The following is a 23,316-nucleotide window of genomic DNA, read 5'->3' on the forward strand; positions in this document are numbered from 1 at the left end:
ATGTGCCACCATTAAAATGTAAAACTCAATTTTTTTTCTCACTAAATAAATTAGTAATTTCTTCTAAAAGCTTATCAAGTAAGTAAAATTATTCATTGAAATGAATTCGAAATATAAATGAACAATTCCAAGAAATAACTAATTTTTCAATAAGCTTAATGACTTCTTAACTTATTAAACTTCTTTTTCTGTTCTGTTCTAAAGATTTTAGAAGAGTAAAATCGGCCAATATAATGATTGTACAGCCAACAAAAGAAATAATGCCAAGCAAACATTGACAAGTGAAACACTGTGTGAAAGTTAAAGATTCTCTTCTTCCTTCTGCAAGGAAGTGAAATTCATTGGGTCAAGATATGTTCGGTATTTCTCTAGTATTGGTATTTTTCAGTGTTTATAAGATTGCCTGTATTTTTCGGTGTTTAACGAGTATCGGTATTTTTCATTATTTATGAAATGATGGTATTTTCGATATTTACAGAGTGTCAGTATTTTCGGTTTTGTCGTATGTCAATATTTATCGCCTGCCGATATATTTTCATATATGTCGTATTCACGAGATATTGTAGGAATATATTTTTAATATTGTTATCGTGATTATTGAAAAACATCGATAATTTACAATACATCGTTGAATTTATTTACAAACCTGCCTGGCTTACTTATTTCCATGCGCTGTTTAGGACCATTTTTGTTGCTATTTTTTTACTTATTTCTTCTTCGTTGATTTGCCTAATATACATTGCTATGTTTTTTTTTTCTTTAAAGTTACTTTAAAAACGTTCATACAGTTGAAAACTACAGACAATTTCATAACGGTTTGATGACCCACTTATATTCGATAATTATTTCGTAAAATTCGAATATTTTCAACTTTTTTCTTCTTCTGCTAAAAACTTGTAGCACACGATAATAGAATAATGTTCCTTTCAATTGCCATTATTTTGTGCACTGAACAGTGCGAAAAAGCATCCCGAAATTTTTTGATCTAGGGTCGAGCCTTCACATTCCAGGACACAACCTAAATGAATTAAAGGAATGACCTCAATTATGCAATTAGTGCAGACGATATACGTAACCAGAAAAAAAACTTGCTATCTCTGAATAAATATACCCTTTTTCGATATATGAGAGGTGGGATCCGCTATCTGAAAATTATCGTCCCAATTAATTCACTCAGGAGAGTGGTTGAATGTTTAGACCTCTATTTTGCACTAAATCTGCTATTTCACTAAATCTCGAGAAATGTTTGAGTTAATTAAAGGCTTTTGCACGCAACTACAAAACTTGCTTATCCAAGGATAATTAATTCCATGCAAATTGTTCGATTCGCTTAAAAAGTTACAGAGATATGACGAAATACGCAGAGACAAAATTAGCATTATGATGTTCTAACTTTGCATCGCTCTCCTGACCAAACTACTGGGACAATATGTCCCACAGTGCCGCTATGAAATCCGAATTCATAAAAAAGTGCATGTCTATTCAGAGAAAGTACACATTTTGAGTCTTATTTCGTAACTTAAATATAGTCTGCACTAATTAATTAGCATATACGAAGTCACACCCTAGAATCATTAAAGTTGAATCCTAGAACGTGAAGAACCTCTTATCAGACAAAAAGTTAATCAGAGTAATCCGTTTTTCTTTCTTTTTTTTGGCGCACTGTACAATATTTGGTTTAATTCATGTACATTTTACAAAAAAATTGGGAGTATGATTCGCAATCTCAAGTGCGTGGATTTTGAGATTATTTTCTCATCCTGATAACATTTCTTTTGCTTTGACTAACTGATGCTTGCATGGAAATCGTTACCCATCTCTAACCTTCAAAGCTATACTGATCTCTATATAGAATATTTGAAGTAATAAATCATTTATCCTGTTTACATTTCGTTTGCATTGACTGACTGCTTGTATGGAAATCGTTACATATCTTTAAGCTTCAAAGCTATAGTGATCTCTACATAGTATATTTGAAGTAAGAGATCGTTTATACTGATAGCATTTCTTTTGCATTGACTAACTGCTTGCTTCGAAATCATTACTCATCTAAGTTAATAAAGTATGTATTTTACATATAATTTATATATTTTACTCTTCTATGTACAAGAACATATTTTTGAGCATCATCCTAAGAGTAAAAGTAAGACTTCATATGATGAAAAGACGTAGTCTATTGTTTTAATGGTGCGCTGTATGAAAGCAATTCAACCGAGTTTAATTGTGTCGCCTATGAGACACGACAAAACAAAATGCAGATAATAATTTTTGACATAAAACTATTTCGATTTAGGTGTGCAATATTTACCAGATAAATTGCGAAAGAATTTATTTATTATCTGAAAACTCATTGAATGAAAGAAAACATCATATGTCATTCACATCGTCATTGTTTAATACCTTAATTCCATTCTGTTATTTAACAGTAAAACATTTCTTCCAGTTAAAAAAGGATGAAATTCATAAGAATTACTTAAGTCATACTTACTTTTTAGGCTATTTAATTATATTTGACTGTTGCTTACTTGCATTTAAAAAAAATTTTACGAGATGCGATTTACCTTTTTTAGTTTCACAGTAAGGACCACTGTAGGAAGAAACACAACCGCAGCTGATCTTGTTGTTTACCACTTTACAGGTACCACCATTTTTACAGACAGTGCTATTACATTCAGCTGGAGAGAAACAAGAAAGAATACCCGTAAAACAGATGATTCTGATTAAACTTTGAAGAATTTCTTTCGCTATAAGTTACGTTACAGTATTCACTACCCGTAGTGAATACTGTACCCGCAGTGAATATAAATTCACTACCCGTAGTTGGTATATATGTTCCGGTCAATGTGAATAGTCGGTTATTATTAATACTAATCGGGTAATATTAATAATAACCAAATAAGCCAATTAAAGTGAATAATTCAAGCAAATGTATCACATTAACCGCTTATTATTAATAATAACCAATGAAGTTCAGTCAATGTCATTCTTTCGCGTCTTTATTTGAGATATTTCCGCATCACGATCAGCCACGCCAACTATAATCGCTATAGCGTCAAATTGATTTTAAACTGGAAAAATTAGTAAAAAAAAATTTAAAAAAGGGACATGTAGATGTTTGCCTGGGGTAGGAGCTATGATTTATACCTTTCGAGTTGGTCTCTTTATGTGATGTTATTTTTGTTTTATTTTTTTTTCTCACGGGCTGCTACCCGGAAGTTGTCAGCAAAGACTTGGCGATTATTCTGCCGCAGATCACGATAAGGAAATCGCCCGTTTTTATTTCTCACTCTAATCAAGAGAAGAAGTTATTGTTAATAATGACCGGTTAGTATTAATAATATCCAAATTTATCACTTCAACCGTAACACATATACAAAGAGTCACACAAATGTATAAATTATGCTGTATTAAGCGTTTAATCCCATTGACCAAATTTAATTGGTTATGATTAATAATAACCATTTAATAATAAATGGTTATAGTGAATAATGTGTGATATTTCTCCCTTTGACCAAAAGAAGCCGTTACTTTTAATATTGACCGGTCACTATAAATAATAACCGGATTTGTTACTTTAGCCTTAACATATATAATGCATATTATGAAAATTATTTTAGGATAAACTAAATAGATTAACCTTATTAATATTTAAAAGAAATACTTTTATCATGTATGCTTTATATTTTTAACCAGAAACTTCAACTAATAAGATTATTCCGTACTTTCAGAAAATATTTTGATTACTGGTAGTAAGAATAATATTAATAGAAGAATAATATATAGTTAAAATATTAATACATTAATATTTTAATAAATTAAATATAAAAGAAATTTTTCTTCCTCTGTATAGAAGTAATTTAAATCGATACATATAGCATGATGTAACCAAATGGTATGGAAGGCGTGACAATTTTTAATCCATTCCGGTTAAATTTTTGTTAATATCAGTAAACTTGCCAGTTTTACTGACATGATCTAATTTTGGTTTCTTAATACAGTAGAAAATATTAATTCCGTGCAACAGCTTTTACATGCTTCTTAATGATGTTAGAGAAAACCTTTTCTGCACTAATGCTGAAAGTTTTAAGATACAATGATATTTTTAACCAACACACTATTGGATATCTCTTCTATTAAATGCAAGGTCTAGTACTACAGAGGTCTTTAATGACATTATACCTTTGTGAGGTCAGACATAGTTTTAAGCGCAAGATTATTTTGAATTTGATTAAACATAACATCCAGCTCTCGTGTCCATAAATTACACATTTCATAATATCCTTAAATTTATTGAATTATTTTTGAGTCAAGTTATTGTTTAAGATTTTACATCACTTGAAACATTCCTACCAGATTCTTTTTCTAGCGCTTAGAGGTTTATTTAAGAAATACTCAATTTTTAATATTTTCACATCAATAAATTTTTTGCATTTATTTTATATTTCTTATTCATTAAAATAATACCATTATCAATAAACAATAAAATATATTAATAAATCAATATTTTAAGAGTGCTCTTAAATGTTATTTTTATTGACTTATAATATAGATGAACTAACTCATTTTTTGGTTTACTTTGAACTCAAGCATGTAATCACGTCAATCTGTACGAGTCACGTGATAATTTCTATGCAGAGGCTATACGTACAGGACAAAATAATGTCACTTCTATAAATTTATTTGTTATTATTATTTCTTCTTTGCAGTAAATGTTTTAGAAGATTTTGCAAGGCAAAACTGTTGGCACATAATTAAAAGAATGGTATCCTTTTTACCAATGAAAAATACAGATCGACAAAAATTGAGAAAATGTAGTTAATAGGTCTTTTAAGCTTCGATGCCAAGAAATTTTAAATCATTCAAAAGAATTGCGAGAATTAGACAAGAATGCTTTTTGAATTGTATGGGTATTAAAAAGAGTAAAGAAGCTTTTATCTCATTTTTGCCGATGCAAATTTTGCATGGATAAAAAGAACACAATTTCTACAATTTTTCAAGTATGAACTTGAGAAAATGCGTTAACAGTCAGTTTTACAGTGTAAAATTATTAATGTAATTTTGCCATCATCCAAAACATTTGTTGTTTAAATAAAAATCGCTGACATTTTATACAGTTAGTATAAAAGTGTTCGGATTATTTTGTCCGGTAGCTGTGAATCCTGAACCATTATGAAAAACAATTACATTTGCTGATTTACATAATTGATATTGACAATGATGATGAATTTCACTTAACAACATTTATTTCATCTTTCAATTATATATAAATTAATATGTAATTAAAATAATTTCTAACACTTGTATTTCATAGTGCTTAAAATTACACTGATTACATATTAGTGTAATGTATTACTATTAAGATAACAAATAACGTTTATACGTAGTTTATATGTGCTTATTTGAATAATTTATGTTGAAAATGATGAAAAATTTCACTTAACAACATTTATTTCATTTTTCAATTATATATAAGTTAATATGCCATTAAAATAATTTCTAACACTTATATTTCGTAGTGTTTAAAATTACACTGATTACATATTAGTGTAATGTATTACTTTTTATAATTACATATAACGATTATATCTAGTTAAATTCAAAACAGCAGGAAAAAAATTTTTGGTGTTCTATTTCTGCCAATCAAAACAATAACTATAAATTACCTCCAGTGCATTTGTCTCCTTTATATCCCGGCATGCAACTACATTTTGCGCTAAGAAAAGAAATGCTGCAATTTCCGTCATTTTTGCATGGATTTGGATTACAAGGAGCTGTTAAATAATTTATATTTTAAAAACATCATATATTTAACAAACATTTTAATAAGCAACTAATTTTAATAAACTTACATTTTTCGCAAAAATCTCCTTTGAATGGCAATTTGCAACTGCATTTAAATTTACCTCCTGATTTTGCTTCACATCTCTGATTATTTTGACATGGATTTGGACTGCAGCCATCAGCTGCTAGAAATGAGAAGAACAAAATGCTTCTAAGTTTCTGTATCTATATATATATATTATTATTATTATTAATTTCCCCCCTTTTTTTAATTGTTTAGCAACAATTTTTTCCATGCTTTCTCGACATTTTGAACTTATATATACAGTGAATTCGCTATAACTCGAATCTGATAGGACAGACGAAAAACTTCGACATATCGGAAGTTCGACTTACCGTTAGTTTCGGTTTTGGAGTTTCAAAATATTGTCGGATTATTTAATTAATGCTTATTAATTACAAATCTTCTAAATGCTTACAATATTTAAGTTCATTTTTTTGACAAGNGATTGATATATATATATATATATATATATATATATATACTGGTGTGCAAAACTTAAGCAACAAGTGCGTTTTTTGTCATAACTCTACAAGAAATCATCCGATTGTATTGATATATTTGTATACCCACACTTTTGTATTGATAAATTTTGCTTTGGCTATATTGATACAGTATCAGAAAGCACTCTTTTTTGCTAACATAATCGTGTGAACTGATGAAAAGATTTTATCGTTTATTTTCCGGATTTTTTAAAAAAAAATTATCCTTTTCTCCCCCCCCCAGTTGTTTGTTATTTTTTTATTATTATTTTTCTTACCCCCCTTTTTTCATATGTCTGTAATTTTCCTTTGTTTTCTATTCATTTTGTTATTAACTTACTCTTCTCATTTTTCCAGTTCTGACATTTGTATGATTTAAACTATCATCATTTTTAAAAACTTCTAGCAAAATCTTTCATATTCTGAAAATTGTTTAGCATTCATTGTAAAATGTTTCAAATCTTTTTTTTTCCTAAAAGAAATATTGTTTACGCAGTATAGAAGAAGTACTACTTACTATAGAGTAAGTATAAAAGTGTTACCTTAATAAAACCCAGGTTTCGTTTTTTTTTTAAATATTTTATTCCATATTAGGCCTTTGATCCTGAGTTAGTGAAGACGAGTCATACGAAACATCATTTAATCTATTGAAAATGATAAAAAATCAATTAACATAACACTAATTTGATCCTGAATGTATTGGTTTTAGTAATTAAACTTAATATTTATTATAATAAATCGTAAAGCTTGATGAATCCCTATATGGATTATCCCTATAAGATTCCTACATGTCTCATTCTCAATGGTTTGAGAGGGAGACCCAAAATATTCTAATTAATTAGAGCAGACAATACTATAAGTTACAAAATGAGACATAAAAACATACTTTCTCTGAATAGACATACCGTTTTTTCGTCGGATTTAAATTTTTGATCTTAAAAAGTAGGTATAACAGAGATGTCAACTTGCTCCGCTTTGTTAAAAAATGTTTTATCATGGAATTTCAAGTTGTTTTTAATTGATTATTTTTCATTATAAGTAATTTTTTCATCACTACATATAAAAAATTAATAGAATGATATGAAATACGAGGCTTAGGTGCCCAGGCTCGGAACAATACTAGGACTACTATTGTAGTTATTTCATACTGTAGTTTTCCATAAAATGCAACCTTTTTGTAGTTATGTCATTGTATTGTATTGTAGTTAGACACTTTTAAAGAATAGGAGTAATTATCCTTATTTTACATGTTTCACTATTTAACCCATTGGCATCATTTGATGAGTGAGATTCGCCATGCATTTATTTTGAATAAATAAACAGTGGTGGCAAAGGTATGTTGCTATGTTTCGATAACTTCCCAATCGTTAAAATGAAAATGTTTGAAGGTATTGAATTTTATTTGCTAACTAATCGACGAAAAAAACTTTGAAAAAAACAATAATCTTTATTTAAAAGCTTACTACCGGATTTTACTTCAGCGGTTTCTCCTTAGACTGGTATTTAAATAAAACGGATTCCAAAGGGTTAATTCACGACAAATTTATTAAAACTTTTGCATAAATCGAACCTGTTGGCATCCCTGCAGTATTTTTTCTTGTTTTTCTACTTAAATATTTGACAACAAAAGTTGTATTTTAAAACATGAATTTTAATTTAGTCGATCTGATTTACAACAACTTTGACCACTTCGACAATAGACAATTTAAATCATTAAAATAGACCTGACAAGAAACGAGCTGTAAAGTTTAAAGGTAATTTCAAATTGCAACATTTTTTACTTTTCTTAATTATGATTACAAAACTTGTTAGAATTTCGTTTCTATCATTTGGAAAACGCAATCTGGTTTAAAAGGTAATGGGAATCCCCCTGTATGGATGAAAAAAAAAAACATTCCCTAACAGTCTCGATTCAATATCAAAATCTACAATGGAAACTAAAGAAAATGCTTTGAAAATCGCCTGGAAGGTAGCTAGAGAAAGGTTTGTTGCTGAGATCAGCAGAAAAGGTTAACAAAAACTCAATTGATTTGTGTGTATGTTTTGACTGCACCTGACAGAAGCTGGGCCATCAACTTTATTAGGTCTACCAGAAAATCCTGTTCGCGAAAGAGCCCTTTATGCAAAGATGCAAAAGATACGAAATGTGGTAAAGTATGTTGTTAAAATCAGAAGTACCGCTGAGTTCCACTGCCCACTTGAATTACATGTTTCAATATGTATGTATTTGCTCATTTGTACTATGTCTGCCAGAGGTACCAACCACCCCATAGTCGACAAAATATTTTAAAAAACAGTTGGGATTTACAAACTTGTTAAAGTTTGCAGATTTTCGGTTACTTTTGACAATTGTTAAAAGGCTCAACACGGCTTAACTATACTTGAACGGTGCTTTTATGGAGCACCTGCCCGTGTCATCCGGCATTACACTCCATCATCTGATGTTGGCCTTAGGGTAACTAGGACTGTTGGCATAGATAAGTTGGAGATATATTAGGCTGTTGGCGGATGTAGCACAGGTGATGCACAGTTGAAGGTGGAAATTTATAATTTATAAGTAAAGTATAATAATTAAATAAAATAGGCTTAATTGTATTAAAGTGGCGTATCACAAAAGCCCTTAAATTATTTGAAATCAGTGGTGTGTAAACTCTATAAGTCGAATTTACTAAATCACGACTCACACTGAAAAAGACTACCCCTCGAAATTATTTATCCGCTGTCCGGAGCAAGTTGGCATCAACATTATAGCTGAGTTGAAGGCTAAATATCCTGACACTTTCTTTTATGAAAGCATATTTTACATAAGTGTGAAATAAATCAGAACTCTCCGGTGGAACCCCTCGGGTTCTGATCAGGGGTAAGCTAATCCTTGTAACTAAAGTGAAGAGAGCAACCCGGCACGAGTGGTAATTAATTTAACAGAGCCACACTTACTTCACATGTACACACATCCTCACATTCCTTTAATTCGTTCCCCCCTTTGTATATATTCCCAAACTGTGAATATTCGTTAGTGTTTATTTTCTCATTGTATTTTAATGTTACCTTTTTTCATGTACTTTTTTATTACTTGTATTTTAGTTATTACCTAATAATGGCCAATTTATTTTCTTTTTCTCTCACGAACTCCATTTTGAGTCCCAAACTTTATTTTTGTCTTGTATGTTTCTAAGTCCAATTTCAGGATGCATGGAAATGAGCCGTAAGTCCACAGGCGCCCAGTTCCACTACAACGAACGAACTCTTCGGTGAACCCAAAATTAAGTGCCAAGTACTCAATAAATGTTGCCAAGACTGTACTGTATCTTAATGAGGTCTGGTACATGAAACACCAGGATTTAAAATTTGGAAATAGGATGATATAGATGTCTGGCAAAATAACATTTTTGGATCATTGAATATTAGGGAGATGTACATCGCACAACAGAAAAGCGGACCATCCTAAATAACTTTTCATGTAATACTTCTAGGACCTTCACGTTCTAAGACTCTATCGTAATGGTTCGAGGAAGTAGCCTCAAAAATTCAGATTAATTAGTGCAGACAATATTTTAAGTTACGAAATCTGACACAAAATGATTCTTTTTCTCGATCTAAACATACCTTTATTTTCAATGGAGATTTTAATTTCTGACTTTCAAAATTCAGGGAGTAGCTGCAATCTTCGAAATATGGTTCCCATAGTGATTTTAGGAGAGCGATCCAATGGTTTGACCTCAAAGTAGTCATTTTTTTGCGCATTTCGCCAAATCTAGCGAACTTAAACGAATTGAAAATTTTTAATTACAATTATAAAATTCATTTATCCAAAAATATTTCGATGCAAAAAAAAAATTGTGATGCAAAAATAAATCAAAAATATGCAAAAAATTGCACGCCTTACAATTTAAAATTTTTTCGACCATTCATAAATAAAATAATAAATGTTTACTGAAAGTTATTTTTTGCATAGAATTACCTTTGGATAAACAAGTTGTAAAAGAAAAATGTGTTCAAAAATTATGCAATTCGCTTAATACGGTTTTGAGATATAGCGAAATACGTAAAAAGTAAAATTAACATTAAGGGGTTAAAACTTTGGAGTGCTCTCCTGACCAAACTATTGGGACCATATTTCCCTGATTGCAGCTAACCACTATATTTTGGGAGTCAGAAATTTGAATCCATCGAAAAAAAAGCATGTTTATTAATAGAAAGTACGTTATAGTGCTTGATTTAGTGACAGATTTCCTTTCTGTAAAGTGTTATTGCTATATCTTAAAGAAATATCTTAAATTAGATACAACAGTTATTAAGAATGAAGTATAATCGTGGTGGAATATGCTTATTTTGACAACAACAAAAAATGTCCTTTTCCTAAAGAAACATTGTTGCATTCTACTTAGTATGCAAAATTAACGCCCGAAACCAAATGTCATACTGCTCAAATTGATTCAATTGAAACTTTTGAAGTGGATGAAGGCTTTGTGGCAGAATTTTGTGTAAAATCCTTACCAGATGTATGATTACTTGCATCACGAGGAAGCTCCTCTCTTGGATCTGATTGATAAGTCTTCATAATTATTATTTTAGATGCGAAAACTCAGTTACATTAAAAGGAGACTGATGGATCAAAGGCACCCATTAGAACATTTAAATCCTAGAATAGAATGTCCAATAGTTGCTGGACTATTGTAAGCCTCAGACACTAGATTCGAATATTGTTACTGTGTGATAATCAGGCCAGGATAACTTTACATTCACTCTTCAACTTCTTGATTAAAATTTAGTTTAATAGGGCCTGAAAAAGCATTTGTCCAGCGGTTGGAGTACATGCGTCCGTTATCCTGACAGCTGTAACCTAATTAATCCAACATTTAAGATCAATTCCAAAGCATCTAGATTTTGGGTGGTCCAGTCAAATGGCATTAAAAAAAATTAGAACTAGGTAGGCAATTTATATTTCAGTAAATGAGTAATCAAAAGTGCTATTCTATTTCATGAATTTCCATCGTATATAAATGATGCAACTTTTTTTGTTTTAAAATTTGTGAGAATAAATTAAACTAATACTAAAAGATATTAAACTTATATGACAGATGTGGACCTTTGAATAGGATTCTGAATCATACCGATAGGATTTCGGCACCTACAAGAGGTACAATTCGGGCAACTACGTCACTTTTTAAACAAAGCGTTATTCCCAGCATTCAACTATACTTAGAAAACAGATTCCCTATATTTTAGATACTTATCTACGAAACAAGGAGAACATAATTGTTTAACAGTTATCATATGCATTTGATGATTTGCTCACAGCATTAGATTTGCTATAAATCCTTACACAGGATGTTCACAAATTGCATTGAAAATTGGTAAAACCAAAAACCTTAAATTAAAACGTAACGCGTGTACACCATGACTTGATTTTTTTGCCTACATCTCCACGTGAAAAAAGCTTCTAAGTTCATCCGCTAGAGCATTCTGCTTTCATTGCTTCTGTAGAAATCAAATCAATCTTCTTTAGAAAGGAACGGTTTAAGCAACTCTCCTCTATGTTGTACTGCAATTTACGATGAAATCTCAAAATAGGGTATAATTTCAGTAGCTCTCAATAATTATTTTTTTAAATTAGTTTTTTAGCACTTTTTTATTGATCAAATGTAGTGAAAATTTAGATTTAGAAAAGTAATCTTCAAATTCTGAATACATTAAAATGTTCATACCTTACAATTCAAAAAAAAAATTCATCACTATCAAATTAATTAATGTGAATTATTTAATTTCTCTAATTTCCACATTATATTACGTATTTATCTTTAGGCTGGGCTTTTATTACTGTTTGTGAAATAAACCAATCATTTAAAAGATATGAAGAGAAACGTAGTTTAATAGTAAACTGAAAAAAACGTTATAAGAAGTTTCCAATTTTAATTTACTTGAATTACATTTTGAATTTTATTGGACAGTACTTCTTGTATCCGTAGCCACTCTGCTGTTATACATAATTTAAGAGATTTCTGTAAGATAATACCAAAATGCTTTACAAAATGAAAATCCGTTTTTTTTTAATTTTGTTGACAACACATTGCAGAAATAATGTGGAAGCGTTCAATCAAGCAATCTAATTTTCGATGCATCTTTTTGCTTTCTAATGGAGATTCCAAAACTTATAACCACATAAATTCCTCGAATGTTTATGATAAAGAATATAAAATTGTAAAAAAACGAAGAAAAAAGAACAAATTAATCGTCTACCTAGAAGGTGTGGGAATGTTTTCACCGAAAAAGTTAAAAAATGTAAAGTTTAAAAAAACTTACTTTAGGAGGAGAGAAGAAGGGAAATTTTATAGAGGACAACAATAGGCGATTTCTGAATTACTACCGGAAAGTAATCAAGGAAAATAATGCAGATGTCAGAACCAGAAAAACAGCAATCCATTGTATCATTGCATGTCTACGGATGAGGTATCAAAATGCAGCCCAGATGTCTCCAAGGACATTCGCCTTGGTTCTTTTCTCAAAGAGCTATCGTGACTAAGAAACCTTTCTCTAAGCCTTCAAGTATGAAAACATACATCTAAGAACCAGTCTTTGAATAGGTAACCCCAGTATACCATACTGATCTCAGTCAAAGTTATCTCTTGGTTACTCTTTTAAATTAGAAAGTGGTTTAAAAAATCACACTTTTTAAAGAGTGGGAACAATTATCCTTATTTTACAAGTTTTGCATTTCAATTCGCTACCAATTTACTAAGAATTTTTAAGAAAACGGAGCAGTTGGCATCCCTGCCTCTCAGTAATATCTTTTTCAACGACCAAGCAAAATAACAGCTCTCACATAATTAACCAATACGAACTTCGTTCAATTTGAATCAGCAGAAAAAATAAGCAGGCCTCCAGACTACTACGCTTTTTGTGAAATATTTTATAAAGTAATAGACATTTGACCCTTTAACATTGACATAAATTTCAGAAAAATGGACCAAAAATTGAAAATTTTTTTGACTATTTATTTTGTTCTTTATATTAGTATTATAAAAGTTAGAAAATGTTTTTTATTAGAAAAATAAAATGTTAAATGCAATTGCTACTGTATTTATTATTTTTACATACACATAAAATAGTAATGGATTACACACACATCTTATTCAATTACAGCAAATTAAACAATATTTTGAGGCTAAATATAATATAACTAGTATAATATAATATAAAAATACAACAATATGATTTTCAATACATAATTTTTTTCAAAAAATATTTGCAATGAAGCAGCTGACAACACACGCATTTTCCCTCCCTCGACTGATGTCGAAATCGGTGAAGAGCTAGGACCACTAATGCATTAGAAAAATAGTGAATTAAGAATCCTAAAGTAGAAACGAACTCAGCTCGGTCTTCACAAAATAGAAAAGTTAATTTTTCTCCTGCCCGAAATCAGTTCTGGTATCACAAATAATGCACGTAGTAGTTGCCCGAACTGGATTCGGGTGACACTGGCAAGGGGTTAAAAACCAAAACTTTCAGATCTTTTGATAATTTTGCCAACATTTGCCAGGTGAATATCGAGTGAAAAATTATATACAAGTATTTACAACTATTTACAGAAGAAAGAGCTAGATCAAAGTGGTGTTGCGTATGAGCTTTTAAATCATTTATATGTAGTGGTACAGAAAATAAGTTTAAATGAATTAAAAAAAATACATTATAACATTATCGTAGCTACCACTAGAATTAAGTTTTAATAAAAGCGTAGAAAGTTATTAGCCCAGAAAAAGTCATAATAATTTTCGCAGATATTCCTGCTAAGCAGATATATACTTAGCAGATATTCCTGCTAAGATATGGGATATCTAAACAAACAATACAAACAGGACTGAAAGCCTATATATACGGCTTTCGGCATGATAGTAAAGAGCAAAATCTAGTACGAAAGTCATTCATTCTAGCATTTTTTTTTCCGAGAAGAATTAAATTTCTATTGCAACCGAGACTTTTTTTTTGTTGCAAATTTAGCACCTATATACAGGTAGAACTGATTTTTTTCAAGAAAAAAAAATATGTATTGTTGAGTAGTTTGAAGAAAATAAAAGATTTATTCCTCCCGAAAATTAGTTAAAAATTAAATGGTATTACTATCAGTTTTGTCTCTTTTCCGTCTCGCTTTATGTGAGCATTTTAGCAAGTGGTGTCCAAATTATATTACGTGAAAGGGTCACAGAGGTTTCAAGAGTTACGGATATTTTTTAATCATTTTTGATTTTCAAAACCTGCAATTAAATTTATATCCGATTAATGATTCCTAATTAATTTAATATGTTGTTTTTAAGATAATTTTAAAGAATGGTTTTTCTAATAAAAATTAATGAATAAGGAAAAGTATAAGCATCTATTAGAAATTGCTTTAATACTTCGCATAGAATAAAAATACCCAAATTCAACATTGACGAAATATGCTTCTCAACGCTTATTTTCGTTCTTTTTTGTTTTTATTTTAACTGAATTCATGTCTCAGCTCATTCAGTCTCAATTTATGCATACACCAAAATCAAATGAAGAACTAGACGAAATGCCGCTCCAAATCTGTGTATTCAGATGTCTGACATAAAAACCCAATATTAAAAGGTTAATATTGATAAAACGATTCTTCAATCAAACTAATAAATAAAATTTAGATCATTAAATATTTTCAAAATAATGAATGATCTTTTGCTATTAATATGTTCATAATAATGAATGAAAGGTCGGTCATTTAGGGCAGCGGTTCCCAATATTTTTCGGCTACGGAATCCTAAATAATCAACTTTCCTTCGGCTGAGCCCCGACTTTATAAATAAAATCCATTAAGGTAATTGTGATCGTCACAGCCCTTAGAGGACTATTTCTAAAATATTTAATTAGAAGAATGAAGATTTGTCATTGTTTTATCATTAAAATTGGGTTTTATGTTCGACAGTTAAATCCGTATATCTAGTCCAGTTATGAGTTTGTTTTTGGCGTATATATATATAAACTGAAAATAAATAAAATTAGCAAAATTATAGTTTACTTTGAGATGAAAACTTGAAAGAACTGCTAGAAATGTTGAAAATTATTATTAGGGAAGCACATTTAAAGATTATAAGGATATAATATATTAGGGAAACATAAAAGTTTAGTAATTTTGTTTTGATTTATAAAACGCGATTAATGCGATATTTTATAGATGCTTGTTCCTTTCAATATATTGGTATTAGAAATTTTATATTTTCTTTTAAAAAATGCCATTTCTACAACATCATCGGTATTTTAATTGAAATAATTTAGCAAAATCAAACGAAAGACTAAAAAAAATTATAAATAACAGTTTTAATTTAAATATAATCGAAAGTTTGTACACTTATCGCTAGTTATAAAGAGTACTTACCCGAGAAAAAATCGCAAAATAATTTATTTAAAACATTTGGCCCACTGCGGGGGTAGAAAATCTTAAATCAGCTAACTTTTCTGTATTACCACAAAGTTTTTTTAGCCTTTTTTATTTATACGTTTAACACTAATTAATTTGGTTCTCCGTGTTCTTAAGGAATATAATAATTTATTACGTACCTGCATTTTCACCTTCATTTATTTCAAGCATATTTTGAAGTTTAACAAATTCCTCGTCTGAGGCGTACTCCTTTTNCAGAACACATAAAATGCAAATAATATTTGAAAAATGTAATTTAAACATTCTTAACTTCGGGTTACATTTGGTGCGTTTTAATAAGAATGCATCGCCTGATTTAACGAAAGATTTAAGCCTTTTTTAAAACTGGTTAGTCCAAAGCCTCAACGGAATTGACAATAAAAATAATAGAGATTTTCATAGAAATTAATGATAACAGTATCATAAAGTTTTATTGTTTTTAATCTGTCGAGTATCGACTGTTATTTTTTAGTAGATAATAATACAAATGATTATTTTGATAACAATAACTTAATATTTTCTAATTGATAAGTTTTCTTTAATACCTTTGCTTTGTTTTAAAAAGAAAGCTAAACTGTTGAAAATTGCATTCATTTTCATTTTCACATATTTTATTTTCATTTGCAATCCTTTAGTTTAAGAAGGCAATATGATAGTTTTGAGAATTGAAAACTAAGATGATAAGTTTTACTAATATTTAAAATATCGATAGGGGTTAATAAAATTTTATATTTAAAATTATAGAAAATTTAAATTTCTTACTATATTTAAAGATTTTTAATGTTTACATTTGTTTAAATAGCCTATTTAAAGAGTTCAGAACGCAAAATAAAAAATAGTTAAAAGGAGAAAAAAGAAGGAACAAGGATGGCGCAGGCTACTAAAATATAAGAAATGGTAAAAACTAAATTCATCTTTATTTATTTAATTACTCAATCATTACTACCATCAAAATTTATATTGCAAATTATTCATATTTGATACAAAAATTTATATCTAGAAAAATATACCAAAAAAGTCGCTAAATTTATTTTCTATTGATTGAATTTAGCTTTCGTTATTGCATTTTGAGTTGACTGTAGCGTCCCTCTAAAAATAAAACAACGATAGATGATAACTAGCTCCACTTTGTAAAAAAATATTTTCTAGTGATAACGAAGTTTAACCCCTTGGGGACGGGTGATTCAGAAAAGCATTCGTACAAAATCAGAATCAAGTTGTAATTAAATAAAAAACGGTAACTTAAATGTAGTAGTTACTAATTTGACAGACTTACTTTGCTTTTACTTTAATTATTGTTAGTTTAATCATATATATATAATCAATGTTAATTCAAAGTATGACTAAATAAAGTTATTTTTAGTTCAGTATTTTTCATTTTAGGTAATTTTTTCCCATCATTATTTATCAAAAAGTTAAAGTATCATATAAAATTCAACCTCATTGCCTCTATCTCCTAGTGACCCTTTTTAAAAGTGTACGTATTTACCTTTATTCTATAAGTTTTAATATCAACTTATTAAAACTGTTACATAATGCGCATTAGTTGACAGTACTAGTGGTTACAACTTCTTTTCCTTTAATTTAAAGAGCAGGGCACCTCCCCCTATCAACGCCTCCTATAACTGAAAGTCTCCACACGGTTTTTTGTAGGTCGTCCGATCAGACCACTATGAAGGTAACCAATTAGTTAAGGAACCATTTAATATGATATCGATTAAAAATTAGAAAGTGGTAGCAAATATGTGTCTAAATTTTTTTTCAATTTATGAATATAATTGGTTTGTTTTATTTACTTGTCAACCACTACAGATTCAATTCTCAAATATATATGATAAATTTCTCTCAAGTACTTTTAAAATATAATTTGGGCTCATGCGCACAAGCGGTTCGCTTTTTCAATAATCTGCGCAGACTACTTATAAGAAACCGTGTGGAGGCTTTCTGATCTAGGAGGTGATGCCCCTATCCCATCCATTATGTTTATTTAAATAGTTTGTAATGGAACTTTCTGAGGTCAGTAGACTGTGAGGTGGCTGTAGTGGTTACAACTTGAAACCACTTATTATTATGTTATTATTTAATATTGTAAAATGTCTTGGTTCATGAAAAATGTCAAGTTCATGAATGTCAAGTTTAATTATTAATCTAAAATGTCAAGTTCATGAATGCCAAGTTTAATTATTAATCTAAAATGTCAAGTTCATGAAAAATTATAAAAATCTCAGGAAGAAAATTTAACATTCTCAGGAAGCGAATTTTGCATTTTTAGGGTAGCGACGTTTAGGGCAAAAAGATAAAACTAGTACACGAAATATTTCTTTTCAGTTTATTTATGGGAGTGGAAATAGTGGTTTGATTTATTAAAATCGCATTAAAGCATAGATTAGATAGGTGAGAATTCATTGGGAAAAATATAAGCCCAAATTTAAGTGACCGATTTTTTATTTTTTTTTCAATCCTAATTCTATTTTTGAACAGATGGATTTAAGACTCCCCTGTCCCATAGAAGTTAATGCAAGCACTATTTAATTTAAGTTCATAATACAATATTTTTAAATAATAACTAACAGTTATAAAAATATGCGGTTACTGATTATTAAAATAAAAATATAAGGTATAGTAAAAATATTGATATGATAAGGCTTGTAATGATGATAAGTATGATAAGGCATAATAAAAATATGAGGTTACTGCGTGTATACATACCCTAGGCTGTTAACTTTCCATGCTTTTTGTGAAGATTTCTTCTTGCGGTAGCTAAGTTTATGTTTTAATGAATGATTCGTTGTTTTGTAAATTTGATTTCAAGTTATTTTTCCATCACTACAGATAAATAATTCAGATGCTCAAATAAAACTCCATTTTGTTATAGCTTTCCTACAGTGGAGCTTTTAAAATGTTAGCAAAATTACCAAACCTTCTGAAAATTTCGGTTATTAATTGCCGACCACTTTATAAAATATTTTGCCAAAAGGTGAATCGTTATCTGCCCTGCGTAAACAAAAACGGTTCAGCTTTCCGCAATTTTTTTCCGGAAACAGTTGGCAAAAGCAGAAATTTTTAAAACAAATAAAATTTTTATAAGTCGTTTATACGAATTTGGAACCAAACAATTTTTCAATTTGATTTTGTACGCATTTGTTTATATTATTTATATCTGATTTTTGGACAAATTTTTTTTAGTTCTAATTTTTTTAAAAATTTATATGTTACATTTTCTATCACTAGAAAAAATATTTTCTGATTGCACGAAATTCCGTAGTTATTGGAGGGTATGCGTATAGAAGTCAATTTAGTAAAAATGTTTACGCAGTTATATTATTTTTTCAAAATAGCATATTTATTCGTAATAACTTGAATAAAAAGGAATTAATTGAAACTGAATTCAAATATGTTTTCTCTTGGGAAAGAACTTTCACTATTTCACAATTTCAGACGAAATTTTATTTAGATTCTTGAAATTCTTATTCCAAAGATGAAGTATCAGTTTTTGAACGCCTCCTTTTGTCTGCCTTGTGCGATAAAAATCTCCCCTATTCAGCCTTATTTTATTCTAAATTGATTAGACGCAATTTAATTCTTATTTTAGAATTCCAACCTTATCGTATAAACGTCGTTATCTTAGACTTCACCTCAAAAAATGTGGCCACGTGTTGCGATAGAAAAGGCGCCTTTAATATATCTTCCTTCATTTTCCTTTATTAACTAATGTAGAATTTCTCAAAAGGTGTTCCAAGGAATCCTGGGATTCCGCGGAAAAGTCATAGGGGTTCCGTGAGTTAGGACCTTTATTTTAACCAGTAATGATTCTTGAAACTGTAATTGGTGTGTATTCAACCAATAATTGATTTATTTAATAATTTGGTTGCTATTGTGAAATCAATTAAGTAAATTCCCATGCACTCAGAAACCAAAGTTCTACTTTAATAGTAATTGAAATTTATTTTATATATTTGAGAAATGAAACTGTGGTGATGGACAAGTAAATAAGACAAACCAATTATATTCATAAATTTTTAAAAAAAATTAAGACATAAATTTGCTATCACTCTCTTATTTCTACTAAATTTCCAGTTACGTGGCTCTTTCGCAAACTGGTTCATCTTGACAGTGGTCTGATCAGATTTCTTATAAAAGAAAAAGTGTGAACGTTTTCGGTTGTAGGGGTAGTTGAGGTGGGTCACACTAAATTACGTTTTTCAAATTTTTGATATTCTTCAAAATGTTTAAAACGTGGTAGCAAAAGTATTTCGTTTCCGCTCAGTGTTTAAAAGAAATAATCCATCCATTCGTGATTACCACAAACGTAATTGATTCGTTATATATGTAACCAGTAGTACAAGTCTTGGTCGAAATTTGTTTTACTGAAGTTGTAGCTATAGTGACAAGTCTGCTCCATTTTTTATTAAATTTTACCTACCACTTTCCTTTTTAACTTTAATCCATAAGCGCTGTAATAAATATTTTGAAATGTCGATATTTCCCCCAGAGCATTTTGTTTTCAATATATACAATTATCTTTCCTTTACAGAGATGCCAACTGCTCCGGACACACAGAAATAATAAAAAAAAAAACGATAAATAGCTACAATCTAAATTTTGCAAATTTTTGACTATTTTTGCTTGCGTGAAGAGTGGTGATTTATATAAGCCTACGAATTATTTAGAAATAGTGGTGGATAAAAATCTTTTAAATTGCACTTATTAAACCTAGAATCACAATTAATAAACTACCACTTTAAAATATTTATTTTCTATCCGGAGCAAGTTGCCATCTCTGCCTTTATGTAATAACTAGTGGGCTGCGCCCCCTGCTCGCTGACGCTCGCCAACTCCCGAAAATTGCTACGCAATCTTATATGGTTTGCTTCACAATCCAAGTTCGCTTCGCTCGCTACTAACTTAGGTACATTGCAAATGCACAAAATTCTAAGAATTCAAAACAATCATTCAAATCCATATAACAACTTTTTTTTAAAAAAAAAATTACATCTTTTTAGTAAATACTAAGTCATTAAAATAAATTTGAATTCAAATAAATGACATGTAATTCGTTAAACATGTTAGAAATGTGCTATAGTATAAAATCTTAAGGTAAAATTTCTAAAACTAATATCTCCTTAAAAAGGTTAAAATTTTGGCTATAATTAAAAAATGAAATAAGCAAATTGCATTGGAAAAACCTGCATAAACAAATAAATTCTAGTAAAACAAATGAATTCGTGATATAAGTCAAAAATCGTCAAATAAATTCGTGAAAAAAAGCGCTTTCGACAAAATACCAAAATAGAGATCTATCGACAAAGACTACTCACTTCTGCCTAGCTTATGCTCTCTCTGGTTGTTTTAGTTTCCGTTTTAAAAAGCGCTATATGTTGAGCCATCTCAGCTAGATTTGGCATGTGACATTTTTAGTGGCAATGATTTTTCGATTTTCTAGCGTTGCCATTCGGGGAGTTGTAATGAGGCTTTTTTTTGTCGCCGTGTAAGAGAAATATATATATAGATATTTTGTTAATATGTCAATCGTAACGAATCAGGTGATTACCTAGATATGAAAAATAATAATCTCTACTAAATAACTTTGACGTTAGAATAGATTGTGGGACATGATTAGAAATAATAAACTAATTATTATTTTAACCGTTGACGAGGCTTACCTGTAACAATTACGAACTTACAACGGTACTAACTACCATTTATAATTTTTTTTGACAAAATTTTACTTCAAATGTTAAACTCTCTCTTTCTCTCTCATTACTCGAGAGCGAGCTGCTATGCACTTAATGAGAAAAGAAAATAAAGAATTTGTGTTTGTATGTATGCATACCAGTTTGCAGTTATATCGTAGGCACTTAAATTACAACATTCTAAACGAAATTAAATGAGTATAATTGCAAACAAATTGTGAAGCCCGTTTTTCAATTCTTCAATTATATTTTTAATGTTATTGTCGTAAGCCATTAAGGCACTGAAGGTGCAATTGTTTTTCTTTCCAGTGGCGTCATCTATGTCCAAGAATTCGACTTCTGTCTCACCCAACGGTCATACCCGTTTATAGGGCGAACCCATTAATACATCCATCTACAGAGTGTAATTTTGTCCTGAACCAGAGAACGGTCAATCTCCAATTCAGCACCCCAAGAGGTATAATTTGTAATTAGGAACATCTAATAACAAAATGGGACAATAAAAATAATTTTAGATGATAAGAAAAATAATAAGATTTATTTAGGTATTTCTAATTATTGGGATGATTAGCCTAATAAATAGAAATGATGACAAAAGCATTAAAGTTGGAAATACATAGAGACCGACAAGTTTTTTGCCTAAGTTGTTTAGCATAAAATAACGAAATAAAGATCTCATGAGGGAAGAATGAAGTTTGTATAACATATGCTAAAAAGTCAGTATTTAAATCCAAAAATAAATAAATAATGAATGATAAATTCATGTAAAGGTCTCATATTTGAAATAACTTTCTAATATACTCGATCTTCGAAACAAAATTTTCAACAAGTTCAGAATCAGCACGTAAAATTTTAACTTTTTTTAGCATCTTATCGGGCTTCAGATAAACTAGTTTAATATCTTGTAATTCTCGAACTATAAACGTTAAATCTTATGTTTTTTTTCTATTTCGTCTACTTCCTTGTAATTTTATCTACATTATAGTTCGTTCACCAGGAGTTGGCACTTGGCTCCGCCTTCATCACGTGGTATCGGATGATACTATTTCGCTATTTTGGGGAGAAGGATGTGAACAAGGCTGCTATTTGGCGATCGTATGACAAAAATATTTATTTCGCAATCTTCATGTGCATATTTTGAACGTGTTCATTTTATTTCATAAACTTGTTGATATTTCTCTCTTTTTATTGAATAGTTTGTTCTTTTTGAGATATTTTGCTGGGAAAAAGTTTTTAAATATAAATTAGCTAGAATAACGAAAATAGTATAATAGCTGATGAGAAAGCGAAGTAAGTGACTGAAAAATAATTCTCTGTTTGAGTTTGGCTTAGTCATCATCTTATACATCAGAAAGCCTCCACACGGTTTCTTATAAGTGGTCTGCACAGACAATTTAAAAAGTGAACAGTTTGAGCGCATGAAACCAAATTCTATTTTAAAAGTGACAGAGAGGAATTTGTCATATATATTTGAGAATTGAATCTGTAGTGGTAGACAAGTAAATAAGACAAACTAATCATATTCAAAAATTAAACAAATTTTTAGACATATATTTGCTACCACTTTTTTATTTTTACTAGATTTTCTATTAAAGGGCTCTTTCGTAAACTGGTTTGCCTTCATAGTGGTCTGATCGGACTACCTATAAAAAACCGTGTGGAAGCTTTGCGCGCATTAGAGGTTATCTCGATTTCAAGCAGGGATCCTCTTACTCCCCCGCGCTGAAATGAACTCTGCGTCCGAGGAGGTGGAGCCAAGTGCCAACTCCTGGTGAACGAACATTACCTTCGTAATTTCAAGTTTCTATGAGTATGAATTTGGGCAGCAAAATAAAATGCATCGTAAAGAGAAAAAAAAAACAACAA

General features: G+C 29.8%; 1 protein-coding gene across 1 annotated transcript in view; it reads right to left on the minus strand.

The window, feature by feature from the left end:
• Positions 1 to 23,316, minus strand: part of LOC107442536 (neurogenic locus notch homolog protein 1) — a gene marked incomplete in the record, with an annotated part of 313,056 nt that overhangs the window by 129,413 nt on the left and 160,327 nt on the right. Inside the window, 1 exon segment of the mRNA XM_071185571.1 lies at positions 2,562 to 2,675. Within this exon segment, the coding sequence (XP_071041672.1) occupies positions 2,562 to 2,675 (114 nt within the window).

Source organism: Parasteatoda tepidariorum, chromosome 9 (assembly GCF_043381705.1).
Source record: "Parasteatoda tepidariorum isolate YZ-2023 chromosome 9, CAS_Ptep_4.0, whole genome shotgun sequence".
NCBI classification, from domain to species: Eukaryota; Metazoa; Arthropoda; class Arachnida; order Araneae; family Theridiidae; genus Parasteatoda; species Parasteatoda tepidariorum.